Source organism: Ostrinia furnacalis, unplaced genomic scaffold, assembly GCF_004193835.3.
Source record: "Ostrinia furnacalis isolate ACB-3 unplaced genomic scaffold, ASM419383v2 OfSCF4672, whole genome shotgun sequence".
NCBI lineage: Eukaryota > Metazoa > Arthropoda > Insecta > Lepidoptera > Crambidae > Ostrinia > Ostrinia furnacalis.
The window spans coordinates 97,098-114,392 of record NW_021134911.1 but is presented as its reverse complement, the minus strand read 5'-3'; the positions used below and the strand labels follow the sequence as shown (position 1 = coordinate 114,392).

Below are 17,295 nucleotides of genomic sequence, written 5' to 3'. Positions count from 1 at the left end.
CCACCAAATAAAACGGGTATTTAAAGTAATTTACTCCCAAAATAAATGCAAAATAAAGTGAATAAAACAACAATGATCACTCAAGAACAATCACAATAGTAATAAATTAATTGTAAACTTGTAATACTTACATTTGAAGCGGGACCTGTTCGTTATTTTCTACGCAGCTTGACGTACCTACGTGTTTGCGCGTGCAGCGTGACGAGCAATGGACGATCTATTTCCGGTACGCGGATAAGGATAACCGACCAATTTGTATAGGCATTGCATTCAGCAACTATTATACTTTTAAAGATCCCCAACACATTGGGAACAGTGAGATAGAATTCTAATCATTCCAATATTTATGCAGTTGATCCTCTAAAAGGCCGAGAAATAACGCAGGGCCGCGATCCAGCAAAATCACCCTAGATAGTCTTGTTTCTCTATTTTTTAGCAAATCTACAAAAGTAGAGCTTAATATGAATCGCAGTTACTATCTTTATCTTTGTTTTAAAAACGTTGTTCGAAAATCACTTTGTTCGCATTTTTTTCTGTCAAGGAGCCTCACCTCTCAGTACCTACACTAAAGTCAGCTGTTCTCATCACTGAAAATCAATGCAGGGCGCGCGTGCGCTCTGATGACCTTCCAGCTGTCAACTTGCACCGGCCGAATTATTTGTTGTTGTTTCACTCAGTAAATGTAGGCGGACAATAAGAAAGTAACTCGATAAATGACACTACACAACTTATGCGACGTGAGCAATCAATTCAAAACCAATTTGCACCATTATGAATCGAAAGACAGCACCACAAATTATCGTATTAGGTAGGATAAAACGCTAATCTATAGAAAAAAAAAAGTTAGGTAACAGTGGACGTGTGTACAGTGAAATTAGTGTTTGTTTTTAATGTCATTTGAGGCGAACTCGCGTAACTATAAATCTGCGTATATTTGTAAATACTTATTAAATGCGCGTTATCCTGCAAGTGTAGTGAAATATGACTAGTGAAAAAAGTGTTTGTTAAAAAATGGTCATAGAGTAGACAAGTGCAGACATGAACGAGACTCTAGGGCGCGGGTACGCCCGCATCGAGGCGATTCGGGCAGCGCGCGGGGAGCCCCTTGCTCCGATGACGGAGCCTAGCGCTCCGCCCCCGGACAGATACAACTCCGTTTATGTGACTCTCTTCGTCGCCGGCGCAGCCTTCTTACTGCCTTTTAACAGGTCTGTAAACTTTTTTATTGAAATTTAAAGCGGCTCTGCCTTTGTGAGTTTTTCTTGAAAATGCATAACATAGCGCATCACAAACAACGTTTAACTTGTGATAATGATAGATTTTCGTATATTTAATTAGTTTCTGTTATGATGTTAACATTGAATGATCATACACATCATGAAACTTAAACCTTCAGGGAAGTGATGGGTTCGATTACCAAATGTTTGTTATGATTTGGATAAGAAAGTTTCCGCCTTGAATCAAATAAAAGAAAAAAACACAAATAACTAAGTGCGTATCAATCACCTATTTTCCTTAATTTTTAGATAGATAGATAAAACGTTTATTTGCATAACAGAAACACACATTACAAACAGAAAGTACCAAAAGTAGGACAAAATAGTACCCTCAGGACAATATGACATGGTATGGTAAGACAGATATAAAAAGAAAAAAAAAATCATTATGACATACAATATAGGTACACACTTTATACAGAAATGTGTGTCGCAGCAATGCAAAACGGCAATAGCTCAGTAATTGGTTTACTTAAAAGCAAACCACTGATTTTCAGCTACTTATAGCCTAAGGACGAGAGAACGCGCGTAACACGTCAACGTGACGGTTGGGGTGTGGTGAGTTTAAGTACTTTAATTTAATTTTTCCAGCTTCATCATGGCAGTGGACTACTTCCAGCACCACTACCCCAACACTACCATCATGTTCGACATGTCGACGGTGTACATCGCGTCAGCATGCGTGGCCGTCGTCGCCAACAATCTGCTGCTAGACCTGTTCACCTACAACACTAGGATCACTTTTGGTAAGTGAGAAAAACAAACGAATATCGTATTTTATTTGAGAAACAAAAGAAAAACACTCTACAAATACAATTCTTTTTAACACTAGCCAGTAGCCATAATAATGCAAACCGCACGAAACCATAAAGGAAAAAAAAGAAAAGAGGGATATAGGTGTCGATCCTTCGTAGAGTTCAGAGCCCCGATTACGGTAATTTTTAACGTCTCCAATCCAGACACGCTTCTCGATTCTGCGATATCAACGACGATTGGTCGTTCAACAGCGTACGTCAGCTGTTTTGACCAATCGTATCGCAGAATCGAGAAGCGTGTCTGGATTGGAGACGTTAAATACTTATTACCGTAATCGGGGCTCAGCTTAACGTACGTAGTATGAACGAGGATACACAACGATTTTTTGTAGAATCGCATTGTAGGTATAATTAATTACCTCAATTACACAATAAAGAACTTACTTACATACGGACAAAAGATCACGTCCAATCCAATTAAATTATTACGTGATAAATACGTGTGAATTAAGATTGAAAAATGTCGATAACTCATACAATGAACATAATTTAGGAGCATTATCCCAGACCAACTCTTTCTATGGTTGGTCTCTACATTTTTTAAATTTTTGGGTGCAAAAGTTCCTTTTCATCCTTAAATGCATATTTAAAATCAACACATTTTCTTCCGAACAGGAAACATTCAAGATGTCGTTGATACGTCGTTTTGTTCACTAAGCTACTTAGATAATACACATAATTTATAGGTGGATGCGACATTTCAGGAAAAATCATAAACTGGAACTGCCTATGTTCTTGCTTCCATTAAGTAAGTAAAATAGACATGTGTTAACCCATCAAACCCTAAGCGATTTCTATTGTGTCTCGATTAGCAAATAGGTACTTGAAGGCGTACTTACAATCATCATTTCAGCCATAGGATGTCCACTGCTGAACATAGGCCTCCCCCAATGTTTTCCATGTTGATGTTGTTACCTTTATGATGTCCACCATGTGGGTGGACGTCCCACGCTGCGTTTTCCGGTACGCGGCCTCCATTCCAGAATCTTGCTGCCCCATCGGCCGTCAGTTCTGCGTACTATGTGCTCTGCCCATTGCCACTTCAGCTTGCTAATCCCTCGGGCTATGTCAGCAACTGTAGTTCGATTACGGATCTCCTCATTTCTGATTCGATCTCGTAAAGAAAATCAAAAATCAAAATCAAAAATCAAAAATATTTATTCAGTTTAGACCACAAGTGGCACTTATGAACGTCAATAGAAAATAATAAAAAAAGAAAAGGTAGCCCTTATGGGGCACTTTACATGTCTCCTTATCTTTTGGGCCCTACCAGCGCTTCGAGAACTCACAGTAAAACATGTTATTTACAGGTATCCTAGTATCGTTAGCGACAATGCTATTCGTAGCGGTCTGCAACATCGGCTGGGACGGGTTCTCGACGAAGGTCTCGTACACCATCAACCTGGTCGCCATTGGAGTGGTGGCTTTCGGCTGTACGGTGCAACAAGCCTCGTATTATGGGTTCACGGGGTGCCTGCCTCCGCGGTATACGCAGGCGGTGATGGCTGGAGAGAGTAAGTTAATTATTATTTACTTTTTTTGTCCATTTTGAGTTAGCCAATTGTATTCCAAGACACAACTTTAAAAAAATTGTTTTCCCAAAAAAGAGTTATACCTTTCAATATGCCGTAAATTCGATTTTGAGTAATTTTGAAATAACAAAATTGAGTAGGTACGAAACTAGCTGCGTCATAAGATATTTCTCTTAGTCCATACATTTATGGTAGAGACGCGTTGAGTTTTCACAGCGTTATAAAATTCTCTTTACTAAAATAAAATTACCTACTTTCATGACTCCATTTAATTTTATTATTCAAGGTATTTAAAACTCCATAGGAGATTGTTATTTTTTAAATCGACCACTTGAACCAGTAGGTACTAACTGAACAAATCACATAACGTACAAACTGCGTTCAATTTATCTCTAGGCGCCGCGGGATTCTGGGTGTCCCTCGACCGAATCCTGACCAAATACGGGTTCCGTCAGCCTCGCCGCAGCACATTTATGTTCTTCGTGTTCTCCATACTGATACTGCTGGGGCACTCCATGCTGCACCACGTGATGATGAGACACCCTCTGGTGCAGTACTACTTGAGGCTGACGAATGAGTCGCGGCACAAGCGGCGCATTCAGCTGCACCTCAACCCTACTGAAGACGCTACTCTGGTACGCTATATTAACTACTATAGGTATTCATAGCTCATTAGGTTACTTTGGCATTGGAGCGGTGCGGGAGTAGTGACATGTGACGTAAGAAAATCACACCCCTCACTACTGCAGAGACTGCTCAGTTATGCGCTATGCGTTTACCTACTAGTACCTGACCAAATACGGGTTCCGTCAGCCTCGCCGCAGCACGTTTATGTTCTTCGTGTTCTCCATCCTGATACTGCTGGGGCACTCCATGCTGCACCACGTGATGATGAGACACCCGCTGGTGCAGTACTACTTGAGGCTGACGAATGAGTCGCGGCATAAGCGGCGCATTCAGCTACATCTCAACCCTACTGAAGACGCTACTCTGGTATGCTATATTAACTACTACAGGTATTCATAGCTCATTAGGTTACTTTGGTATTGGAGCGGTGCGGGAGAAGTGACATGTGACGTAAGAAAATCACACCCCTCACTACTGCAGAGACTTACTATGTACTATGCATTTAACTACAAGTACCTTAGTTGCGCCAACCTCGTCGCAGCACGTTTATGTTCTTCGTGTTCTTTATACTGATAGGTACTTGTAGAGTTTAGGCTGTTACAGAAAACCTTTAGCGCGCGTGTCCCTCTTAAAAAAATGATTCTATATCGCCTTATAATTGAATACGCGATAATTTACTTATGTAAAATTCTTCCCAGGGTCTCAGACTAGGTATCTTTCTTTATATCAAATTTCATCTAAATCAGTTTAATTAGACAGGCAGAAACATAGACTTAGTATTTAAAATATTAATATTAGATTGAAATGTGTAATAGCTACTCCTTCCGCAAGTTATTCGATATCATCCGTAATACGACGCTCGGGACTCGGGGACCTTGACTAATTAAAATTATTTAATTGGATCCATTAGCCAATGATCGCTATGTCGCGAAGCAATGAAGCATACTTAAATTGTGCCTACATAATAGTAATTGATCTGTCTCTGTCTGTCTGAAAAAAATCTTGATCCGAAATCTTATAACATACTTATTACCTACTTTAGCTTTGTGTCTTATGAGGTTTTGAAAATTTTCATTTTTCACTGTTGTTTTCCAGATGGAAAGTGAAGCTGGTGAAGGAAGCTACGGGGTTCTGAAACTGCAAAGTCCAGCATTGTCGACAAATGGACAAGGTAGGTGTGATTAACCTACTGCTATTACCTAGCACCTTCTTAGCCACGGTGTTCTATTGGTACGTGCATTTAAAGAACACAAACCAATAAGTGACAAATGTGAAGGAAAATTAATATTTGAGTTTCGTTCCATAATATGCTAAGGATGGATTTGACGAAAAAAGACTAATATTAATCTCAGAATAAATCGCCAGTTTTGACATATATCCCATACTGAAACTGTCGGTGTGCCAGTTATACCAGAAGTAATTCTCGTATAAAATTTTGGTCGAATCGGGCCTAAATACCTTAACCAGACTATGCTATTTTTCCAGCTGAGACAGAAGGCAGCGCCTTCAGCTTCGCCAACCCTGTGTATTCTCCGACGGGCGCGGCGGGCGCGCAGTCGCCGGCTCCAAGCTCGCCGCCCGCGCTGCGCACGCCGCGGCCCTCCTACAAAGTGGAGGACGTCGTGTTCGAGCCGCCCGAAAGACCCACCTCCTGGAGGGCTTTCAAACGTGAGAATGTAGCCTTTATTACCTTTTTCTTAGATCATAGGTACCCAAAGCGGCTGATTCTAATGTGATGCTCCAAAATTCAAAATTCGAATTCGATATGCTGGATCACACCCATCTCGCCTATAGCTACGTTAACCAGCTCATTCAGCTTCGCAAACCCGGTGTATTCGCCGCCCGCGCTGCGCACGCCGCGGCCCTCCTACAAGGTGGAGGACGTCGTGTTCGATCCGCCCGAGAGACCCACCTCCTGGAGGGCTTTCAAACGTGAGATAATTCAGCCTCTTTCTTAGATTTATAGGTACCTAACGCGGCTGATTCTAGTGTGTTGCTCCAAATTTCAAAATTCGAATTCGATATGCTGGATCACACCCATCTCGCCTATAGCTACGTTATCTAGCTCATTCAGCTTCGCAAACCCGGTGTATTCTCCGACGGGCGCGGCGGGCGCGCAGTCGCCGGCTCCAAGCTCGCCGCCCGCGCTGCGCACGCCGCGGCCCTCCTACAAGGTGGAGGACGTAGTGTTCGAGCCCCCCGAGAGACCCACCTCCTGGAGGGCTTTCAAACGTGAGATATTCAATCTCTTTCTTAGATTTATAAAGGTACCCAACGCGGCTGATTCTAGTGTGTTGCTCCAAATTTCAAAATTCGAATTCGATATGCTGGATCACACCCATCTCGCCTATTCGCTGGGTGCGAAGTACTAGGTGGGGGTAACATAATCTATCGCAGCGCTCATGGTGGTCAAAAGTAGAAATAATGTAAGCTCTGTCATCAGATGTATCTGTCAATGGCAAAGCGATTCTACATAATACATTTTAATATCATTAATTAATCGCATGAAAAGGGTCCTACTGGGAACTTAAATAAAAGAGTGGACNAAAAAATCGTGATCCGAAATCTTATAACATACTTATTACCTACTTTAGCTTTGTGTCTTATAAGGTTTCGAAAATTTTCATTTTTCACTGTTGTTTTTCAGATGGAAAGTGAAGCTGGTGAAGGAAGCTATGGGGTTCTGAAACTGCAAAGTCCAGCATTATCAACAAATGGACAAGGTAGGTGTAATGAACCTAATGCTACTATCTAGCACCTTAGCCACGGTATTCTATTGGTACGTGTATTTATAGACCACAAACCAACCAGCGACAAAAGTAACGGAAGATTACTATATGAGCTTCGTTCCATGCTTCTTCGTTCGTGTTGAGAGCACTATTGCCCATTTATTGTCCCAAAGCACTGATAGGGCTAATACTGGGACGTGTAAAAGTGTTTTTTAAAAGCCTATTTGCAAAAATCAATTAGTTTTATAAGTTTTTTATAATACGCTAAATATCTTCATCAGGCTATGTTTTGATTACAGCGGAGACAGAAGGCAGCGCCTTCAGCTTCGCCAACCCTGTATATTCGCCAACGGGCGCGGCGGGCGCGCAGTCGCCGGCTCCAAGCTCGCCGCCCGCGCTGCGCACGCCGCGGCCCTCCTACAAGGTCGAGGACGTCGTGTTCGAGCCGCCCGAAAGACCCACCTCCTGGAGGGCTTTCAAGCGTGAGATACCCACTATTGTCCTAGCCTTTTCCTTAGAATATAGGTGCCCAAAGCTGCTGATTCTAATAGCATGCTCCGAAATTTGAATTCAATATGCTGGATCACACCCATCTCAACTAGTATAGCAACGAAATCCAGCGCATTCAGCTTCGCCAACCCTGTGTATTCTCCGACGGGCGCGGCGGGCGCGCAGTCGCCGGCTCCAAGCTCGCCGCCCGCGCTGCGCACGCCGAGGCCCTCCTACAAGGTCGAGGACGTCGTGTTCGAGCCGCCCGAAAGACCCACCTCCTGGAGGGCCTTCAAGCGTAAGATACCCACTATTATCTTAGCCTTTTTCTGCCTTTTCCTTTAGATCATAGGTGCCCAAAGCTGCTGATTCTAATAGCATGCTCCGAAATTTGAATTCAATATGCTGGATCACACCCATCTCAACTAGTATAGCAACGAAATCCAGCGCATTCAGCTTCGCCAACCCTGTGTATTCGCCGACGGGCGCGCAGTCGCCGGCTCCAAGCTCGCCGCCCGCGCTGCGCACGCCGCGGCCCTCCTACAAGGTCGAGGACGTCGTGTTCGAGCCGCCCGAAAGACCCACCTCCTGGAGGGCTTTTAAACGTGAGAATGTAGCCTTTATTTCTTAGATTTATAGGTACCCAAAGCGGCTGATTCTAATGTGATGCTCCAAAATTCAAAATTCTAATTCGATATGCTGGATCACACCCATCTCGCCTATAGCTACGTTATCCAGCTCATTCAGCTTCGCGAACCCGGTGTATTCGCCGCCCGCGCTGCGCACGCCACGGCTCTCCTACAAGGTGGAGGACGTCGTGTTCGAGCCGCCCGAGAGACCTACCTCCTGGAGGGCTTGCAAACGTGAGAATGTAACCTTTATTTCTGCCTTTTTTCTTAGCGGCTGATTCTAATGTGATGCTCCAAAATTCAAAATTCTAATTCGATAATGCTGGATCACACCCATCTCACCTAGTATACCAACGAAATCCAGCGCCTTCAGCTTCGTCAACCCTGTGTATTCTCAGACGGGCGCGGCGGGCGCGCAGTCGTCGGCGCCCGCCTCGCCGCCCGTGCTGCGCACGCCGCGGCTCCTCCTGCAAGCTTTATTTCAGCCGATTTCTGAGCAATATTGGCCCATCTTGTATAGATATTTGCCTACATAAATAAAGCGTCCAGCTGTTCTGCCTTTTAGGTAGAGGCAAGACGCCTGAGTGACAGACTTGCAAACGTAAGGTTTTGTAGATTGCAGGTACCCAAAGCTGCTGATTCTAATAATGTTACGATATAGAGTATATTTGATTGAATCGGTTTTACTGATATCACCCATCACCAGGTTACACATATGCCATTTACCTTTTTCTGAGAACATAAAAACTCAACCTGTATCGCACACATTACATAGTAGCCTCTTACGATATTTACGGGAAGAGTGGAGGTGGTTTTGTTCTATTCTACCGTAACTAGGACATCGCTACATTTGCCTTGCACCCGCAGGCGGCGTGCTGGCCTGGTGGGCGGTGGCGCGCGTCATCTACCCTTACATGGTGTCCATCGGGCTGGTATACTTCACTCGTTTACCCTGTACATTGTACACTATATCAGTCTCACCCTGACACTGGCTACACGTGTGTCACTGATGTCATTTGTGTCAGTTGTCAGGATTCTTTCACTGCTTTGTACAATAAACAATCACTGAACTAGGAGCGTAGAGTGAGTTTAAGTCAAACTCATTCAATGTCGACTGCGTAAAAAAGTGACATTAAATGTATGACGGATTGTACAGCGCCCTGAACTTACACTAAGCTTTCTAGTCACCACGTGTCTCACCCACAGGCGGCGTGCTAGCCAGATGGGCGGTGGCGCGGGCCATCTACCCTTACATGGTGTCTATTGGGCTGGTGTACTTCACTCGTTTACCCTGTACATTGTACACTATATCAGTCTCACCTCGACACAGCTGTCTACGTTTCACCCCGACATTAGGTGTCTACGTCTCACCCCGACATTATAGCTGTCTACGTCTTACCCCGACACTAGCTGTCTACATGTGTCTCACCCGCAGGCGGCGTGCTGGCCCGGTGGGCGGTGGCGCGCGCCGTCTACCCTTACATGGTGTCCATCGGGCTGGTGTACTTCACTCGTTTACCCTGTACATTGTACACTATATCAGTCTCACCTCGACACTAGCTGTCTACACGTGTCTCACCCGCAGGCGGCGTGCTGGCCCGGTGGGCGGTGGCGCGCGCCATCTACCCTTACATGGTGTCCATCGGGCTGGTGTACTTCACTCGTTTACCCTGTACATTGTACACTATATCAGTCTCACCTCGACACTAGCTGTCTACACGTGTCTCACCCGCAGGCGGCGTGCTGGCCCGGTGGGCGGTGGCGCGCGCCATCTACCCTTACATGGTGTCCATCGGGCTGGTGTACTTCACTCGTTTACCCTGTACATTGTACACTATATCAGTCTCACCTCGACACTAGCTGTCTACACGTGTCTCACCCGCAGGCGGCGTGCTGGCCCGGTGGGCGGTGGCGCGCGCCATCTACCCTTACATGGTGTCTATTGGGCTGGTGTACTTCACCACACTAAGCCTGTACCCCGGCATCGCGTCTGAAGTGCCGTCCTGCCGGCTCGGATCCTGGATGCCGATTATCCTCATGTCGGCTTTCAACTTGTTCGACTTTATTGGGAAGGTGAGTGTAATGATGCTTTTAATAAGTACTAACATTATAGAGATTTATCATGTGTAAGAATCTCTATATTCAACTCAGAGCATTTCAGCAACTTTGCTGTGCTTAAAAGAACTTACTAAGGACCAGTTTTTTTGGTAATGACAGCTTAGCTTAGCTTCAATTACATATTGCTCAACTTGTTCTCTTATTGTGGCTTTAGACCCGCATCTAAATAGTGAACAGAGTGGATAAGCCTACATAACATGATGTAAATCCTGGCTACATAGGAGTTGCAGTGGTGGGAATGAGAGGTGGGAATAGTCAGGAACATAACACGCAATCCCATAAAAATGCAAAGATAAAGCAAACTAGAATAAACAAATGACATTCGTTCTTCATAAACATTCTACTGTAGCAGTCAATTGTTTGTGTTCCTCGGTTCAGATAGCAGCAGCGTGGCCGTACGAGTGGAGCCGCAGCCAGCTGCTGATGGCCAGCGGCGTGCGGCTGCTGTTGGTACCTTTGTTACTGCTGTGCGCGGCCCCGAGGCACTCCCCGCATATCGTTGGAGACGTAAGTCGCAAACTTTAGTAATCCTACTAATATTATACACACAAAAGTTTGTGAGGATGTAATGATAGCAGCAGCGTGGCCGTACGAGTGGAGCCGCAGCCAGTTACTGATGGCCAGGGGCTTGCGGCTGCTGTTGGTACCTTTGTTACTGCTGTGCGCAGCTCCGAGGCACTCCCCGCATATCGTTGGAGACGTAAGTCGCACACTTTATTAATCCTACTAATATTATACACACAAAAGTTTGTGAGGATGTAATGATAGCAGCAGCGTGGCCGTACGAGTGGAGCCGCAGCCAGTTACTGATGGCCAGGGGCTTGCGGCTGCTGTTGGTACCTTTGTTACTGCTGTGCGCAGCTCCGAGGCACTCCCCGCATATCGTCGGAGACGTAAGTCGCACACTTTAGTAATCCTACAAATATTATACACGCAAAAGTTTGTGAGGATGTAATGATAGCAGCAGCGTGGCCGTACGAGTGGAGCCGCAGCCAGCTGCTGATGGCCAGCGGCGTGCGGCTGCTGTTGGTACCTTTACTGCTGTGCGCAGCCCCGAGGCACTCCCCGCATACCGTTGGAAACGTAAGTTGCACAGAGATATGGTTACAATTTCAGCAATGTACCGAATGTACGTCACTTTATTAAAATAAGCTTTTCCCAGTATTATGTAGGTACTCTCAGATAATAGATTATCAAAACCGTTTTCTACACACTTCCAGAAAACTACGTCAGTCTATGAGTGGACTTAGGGCGTGTCGACGAGTGGTTGCCTACATGTTTCCAACAGGCGAACGACGAAGGGTAAAGTGGGACGATTACCCGAATCTTAAAATTATGAATGTCGCAAAAAATATCGCGCTAAGTTTTTTGATTCCGATAGCTAGCGTAGGACATTAACGAGTTNGTGTCTCACCCGCAGGCGGCGTGCTGGCCCGGTGGGCGGTGGCGCGCGCCATCTACCCTTACATGGTGTCCATCGGGCTGGTGTACTTCACTCGTTTACCCTGTACATTGTACACTATATCAGTCTCACCTCGACACTAGCTGTCTACACGTGTCTCACCCGCAGGCGGCGTGCTGGCCCGGTGGGCGGTGGCGCGCGCCATCTACCCTTACATGGTGTCTATTGGGCTGGTGTACTTCACCACACTAAGCCTGTACCCCGGCATCGCGTCTGAAGTGCCGTCCTGCCGGCTCGGATCCTGGATGCCGATTATCCTCATGTCGGCTTTCAACTTGTTCGACTTTATTGGGAAGGTGAGTGTAATGATGCTTTTAATAAGTACTAACATTATAGAGATTTATCATGTGTAAGAATCTCTATATTCAACTCAGAGCATTTCAGCAACTTTGCTGTGCTTAAAAGAACTTACTAAGGACCAGTTTTTTTGGTAATGACAGCTTAGCTTAGCTTCAATTACATATTGCTCAACTTGTTCTCTTATTGTGGCTTTAGACCCGCATCTAAATAGTGAACAGAGTGGATAAGCCTACATAACATGATGTAAATCCTGGCTACATAGGAGTTGCAGTGGTGGGAATGAGAGGTGGGAATAGTCAGGAACATAACACGCAATCCCATAAAAATGCAAAGATAAAGCAAACTAGAATAAACAAATGACATTCGTTCTTCATAAACATTCTACTGTAGCAGTCAATTGTTTGTGTTCCTCGGTTCAGATAGCAGCAGCGTGGCCGTACGAGTGGAGCCGCAGCCAGCTGCTGATGGCCAGCGGCGTGCGGCTGCTGTTGGTACCTTTGTTACTGCTGTGCGCGGCCCCGAGGCACTCCCCGCATATCGTTGGAGACGTAAGTCGCACACTTTATTAATCCTACTAATATTATACACACAAAAGTTTGTGAGGATGTAATGATAGCAGCAGCGTGGCCGTACGAGTGGAGCCGCAGCCAGTTACTGATGGCCAGGGGCTTGCGGCTGCTGTTGGTACCTTTGTTACTGCTGTGCGCAGCTCCGAGGCACTCCCCGCATATCGTTGGAGACGTAAGTCGCACACTTTATTAATCCTACTAATATTATACACACAAAAGTTTGTGAGGATGTAATGATAGCAGCAGCGTGGCCGTACGAGTGGAGCCGCAGCCAGTTACTGATGGCCAGGGGCTTGCGGCTGCTGTTGGTACCTTTGTTACTGCTGTGCGCAGCTCCGAGGCACTCCCCGCATATCGTTGGAGACGTAAGTCGCACACTTTATTAATCCTACTAATATTATACACACAAAAGTTTGTGAGGATGTAATGATAGCAGCAGCGTGGCCGTACGAGTGGAGCCGCAGCCAGTTACTGATGGCCAGGGGCTTGCGGCTGCTGTTGGTACCTTTGTTACTGCTGTGCGCAGCTCCGAGGCACTCCCCGCATATCGTTGGAGACGTAAGTCGCACACTTTATTAATCCTACTAATATTATACACACAAAAGTTTGTGAGGATGTAATGATAGCAGCAGCGTGGCCGTACGAGTGGAGCCGCAGCCAGTTACTGATGGCCAGGGGCTTGCGGCTGCTGTTGGTACCTTTGTTACTGCTGTGCGCAGCTCCGAGGCACTCCCCGCATATCGTCGGAGACGTAAGTCGCACACTTTAGTAATCCTACAAATATTATACACGCAAAAGTTTGTGAGGATGTAATGATAGCAGCAGCGTGGCCGTACGAGTGGAGCCGCAGCCAGCTGCTGATGGCCAGCGGCGTGCGGCTGCTGTTGGTACCTTTACTGCTGTGCGCAGCCCCGAGGCACTCCCCGCATACCGTTGGAAACGTAAGTTGCACAGAGATATGGTTACAATTTCAGCAATGTACCGAATGTACGTCACTTTATTAAAATAAGCTTTTCCCAGTATTATGTAGGTACTCTCAGATAATAGATTATCAAAACCGTTTTCTACACACTTCCAGAAAACTACGTCAGTCTATGAGTGGACTTAGGGCGTGTCGACGAGTGGTTGCCTACATGTTTCCAACAGGCGAACGACGAAGGGTAAAGTGGGACGATTACCCGAATCTTAAAATTATGAATGTCGCAAAAAATATCGCGCTAAGTTTTTTGATTCCGATAGCTAGCGTAGGACATTAACGAGTTAACGACCGTTTTTGTAACAAACTTATATGTATAATATTTCTGACTAAAGGCTTTTCAATTTCAAGCCCTGACTTTTGCACAAATACATTAGGTATTCGATAACAATTGTGATCAACTGTAAATAAATAAGTATACATCCTTATACTCATTATGTTCATACATATAGGTATTTTATTGTGCTTATAATTATATCGCTCCTCCTCCTAACTGAAGAGCGCATCCTACTCTACGCTTGCTGAGACGCGGATTCCACTTAAGAGTACATCGACCCCAATGGTTATCAGTTTTGCGACAAGCGAGCGGTCAATTGGCACTTCAGTTTGCATCTCCTTTAGACTAAATCGATTTTCTTCGTGGTCTTCTGCAAAATCAAGGGTTAATGTGAACAAAATTTCGACTCTACCACAACTAAAATGTTTTAGAATAGACTCTCTCAAAAATGATTTGTTTAATAAAATAATAATAATCTCTATTAAAGGAACAACTTTAAATTTTACTACAATAACATTTTACTGTTTACCAATTTAAATGTATATAAACCCGTTTTTTTGTTACAGGTCTACCCAATTATGTTCTCCGTAGTGTTGGGCTTTAGTAACGGCTTATTTGGCTCAGTGCCGATGATAATGGCACCTTCGCGAGTGGGCAGAGAGCACCGAGAAATTGCTGGTAAGTAAATATGGAGCATCACGCTTGCGATTAGTATCATAAATGGCGCATGGGGCGCTATTAACAATACTGGATTTATTTATTTATTTATTTATTTATTTATAATCTTCTTGAAGGCTTACAGAAAGTCCAACGCGCCAACAAGTTATACAATAATTGTTCCAATTTTTGCCACATTGAACAACCATTCCAAGTCTCCCAAAGCACGGCAACACTGGAGAAATTTCTTTACGCAAGCGGTACCTTCTGACAAGATTATGACATTTTATGGAGGGCGCTACTATCAATACGGGTTGTTAGTTTTTGATTTATGCCACTTGATGTTTCAAAATTGTTGGACATAAACACCTTGCCTCGCGGTTGACAGCGCGCGAAAGGCGATGACAGCTCGCGAAAGACGATCCGGGTGGATCCCTTTCCTAATGGCACAGAATAATAATAAGTACTACGTACCTACAGAACGTTTACTTCGCGAAGGTATTTAAAAAAAAATATGCTCAATGTCATTAACAATATGGTGTAATTTAGCTTGTCTCAAGGGTCGAGCACCATTTTGTTGACAAACGTCAGTGATCGGTACTGCGCCGAGGCCATAGGGCTGACTTCGGTAAAATGATGTATAACGTGAGGTGCCAAACTGCAGAAAATAGCGGAGAAAATACATGATTATGCATGAATTATCATGATTAACCACTTATTTACCTCTCAGTGTCTTCAGGCAACTTAAAAAGAGTACAGTCGCGGAATGAAAAGGTTCGTCACCTTAATGTCGGTTTTCGCTTGCACTAGGTACTGTAAGAGTCAAACCTGCCAACATAACAGTGCAAGAAACAGTGCTGCTAACATTTAAATAAATATGACGTTTGCTAACGAATAAGGTTTTGCTTGTTTATTTTTCTATCCCATCAGTGCAATGCAATGATGACATTGACCAATTGACAATAGTTTTTTTTATTTAAAAGAAATAATAATGGCAGGTTGAACTAACAAGAAGGTTTTAGTTTATCAATCATAATCTTCTTGACAAGATAAATCGTCAAACAACTTTGATCTGAATAATTTTGAATTTTACTGACGAACAGTTAAAGATTATTTTCTCTAACTCGAGATTATTCTGTAACATAGTTTCAAAAGGTAATATGTGCTCGCGATTCGTTGAAGGAATCAATTTGAAAACTGACGAACCTTTTCATTCCGTGACTGTACATGACCATTAACGACCTTATGATTGTCCTTTGTTTCAGGTAACATGATGACGTTATCCTACAACGGCGGGCTGCTGTCAGGTTCGTTAGTGTCATACCTGCTCCTCAGCATGCTAGGGCCGCAGGCGGTGTCGCCGTGCCGCCGGATATACCCCACGCCGCCTCTGCCTACCCTCCCGCCGGCTACCACCACTATCGGCAATATTACTAACCTTCTAACTGCCTTACATTAAATGACCACGCTTCATCAGATAATGTGAGATCTGATAAACTAAAAGTACAATCGCCAGCACTTCATCTACCAAAAATTCGAAATTTTTCACGATTTGATCGATAGACTGAGGTCCCGGTTCTACACGACAATAGTTCAACAGTTTCAGTATAGTTCTTGCAACTCACGAAGGCGAGTGGCTTTAACTTGTGTGTGTACGTGTGCATGCATATAACTATAGTGTAATGTCTATCAAAACTTTTGAAAAACGAACAGTAGCGAGCCACCACACATGTAAAGCTCACTCGCCTTCGTGAATTGCAACAACTATTATAAATCAATTATTGTGCATTTGGCAGTCGCTACTTCCGAACCCCGTTGATATCTCTGGACTATTATAGTATAGTGAACCAGGGTGGAAAAAAATCATGATTTATTTATTTTAATCAAAAAAATCTGATTTTTAAGAAAAAATCACGATTTTTTTGATTTATTTGATTTTTACGATTTTTATTACGTTTTGCGATCATTTCTTTAGTTTTTCTTATGGAAAACATTTTTATTTACGTAGAATTGATGTATAGAGCTGGCAACACCACCAAAAAAAATAAATTGTGTGGTTATCTAAAAAATCGCAAACATGTTTGTACGGAAAAAATATTTTTTTCTGATTCTCTATTCAAAACATCAATTTCATACATTAACACCTATTATTTNTATGTTTTCCGGTTCCGGCTGTTAAAGTGAAAAGTCGCATATTTTTGTCGGAGCAAACATTATTTCCATTTAACGTTTAAACCAACCACAAGTGCGCCGTACAGTGAAGAACGCCGAAATAAGTGCACGCCAGTGTTATTACGATAATAAACCACAAAAAACAACGCGCTATCTCGCCACAAATAACACAAAACAAAAGTGAAAAAGTGAGGTTATACGCCATAGACAACTATCTTTGTTTTTTAAACTGTCACTGCAAGTGTCAATACCAACTGCTAGAAAACAAAATACGTTCGGAAACGAGCTCAAAAGTAAAGTGACCATGAGTGACCATAACCAGTTCCAAAAGCTCTTTGATAAAATTAAAATAGAGATGCAAAACCAAACCAAAGACATATTGTCTCAGATGGACGAAAAGCTATCACCTATTAAACAAGAATTAGAAGAATTACGATTGGAAAATTTACAATTGAAAGATAAATTAAAGAGCATAGAAAAACATCATAAGAAAAACAACATCATCATACATGGCCTAGAAGAAGGAGATCTACCCGAAAATGATCTACTAACAGAAATCAAAGAAAAATTCAAGACAAGCTTGGATATTTCCTTAGAAGACCGAGACATTAATAAAATAATGCGAGTAGGAAAAAAAGATTTAGAAAAAAGTAGACCACGTCCAGT

General features: G+C 43.8%; 1 protein-coding gene across 1 annotated transcript; it reads left to right on the top strand.

Moving 5' to 3' along the window:
* The first annotated feature begins 1,033 nt into the window (after positions 1-1,033).
* Ent3 (equilibrative nucleoside transporter 3) lies at positions 1,034-16,085 on the top strand. Its single transcript, XM_028314413.1, has 10 exons — positions 1,034-1,208; positions 1,869-2,023; positions 3,403-3,606; positions 4,021-4,259; positions 5,347-5,422; positions 5,737-5,919; positions 9,984-10,171; positions 10,595-10,723; positions 14,367-14,478; positions 15,723-16,085. Exons 1-10 carry the CDS (start codon positions 1,039-1,041, stop codon positions 15,914-15,916), a joined length of 1,650 nt encoding a protein of 549 aa, XP_028170214.1. The 5' UTR covers positions 1,034-1,038; the 3' UTR covers positions 15,917-16,085.
* Positions 16,086-17,295: the final 1,210 nt, after the last annotated feature.

Excerpts from the sequence above, each read along its gene's own strand:
- Ent3 (XM_028314413.1), top strand. The coding sequence starts at position 1,039 with ATGAACGAGACTCTAGGGCGCGGGTACGCCCGCATCGAGGCGATTCGG. Across the intron at positions 4,260-5,346 it reads CTACTGAAGACGCTACTCTG|ATGGAAAGTGAAGCTGGTGA; the intron begins GTACGCTATATT and ends GTTGTTTTCCAG. Across the intron at positions 5,423-5,736 it reads ATTGTCGACAAATGGACAAG|CTGAGACAGAAGGCAGCGCC; the intron begins GTAGGTGTGATT and ends CTATTTTTCCAG.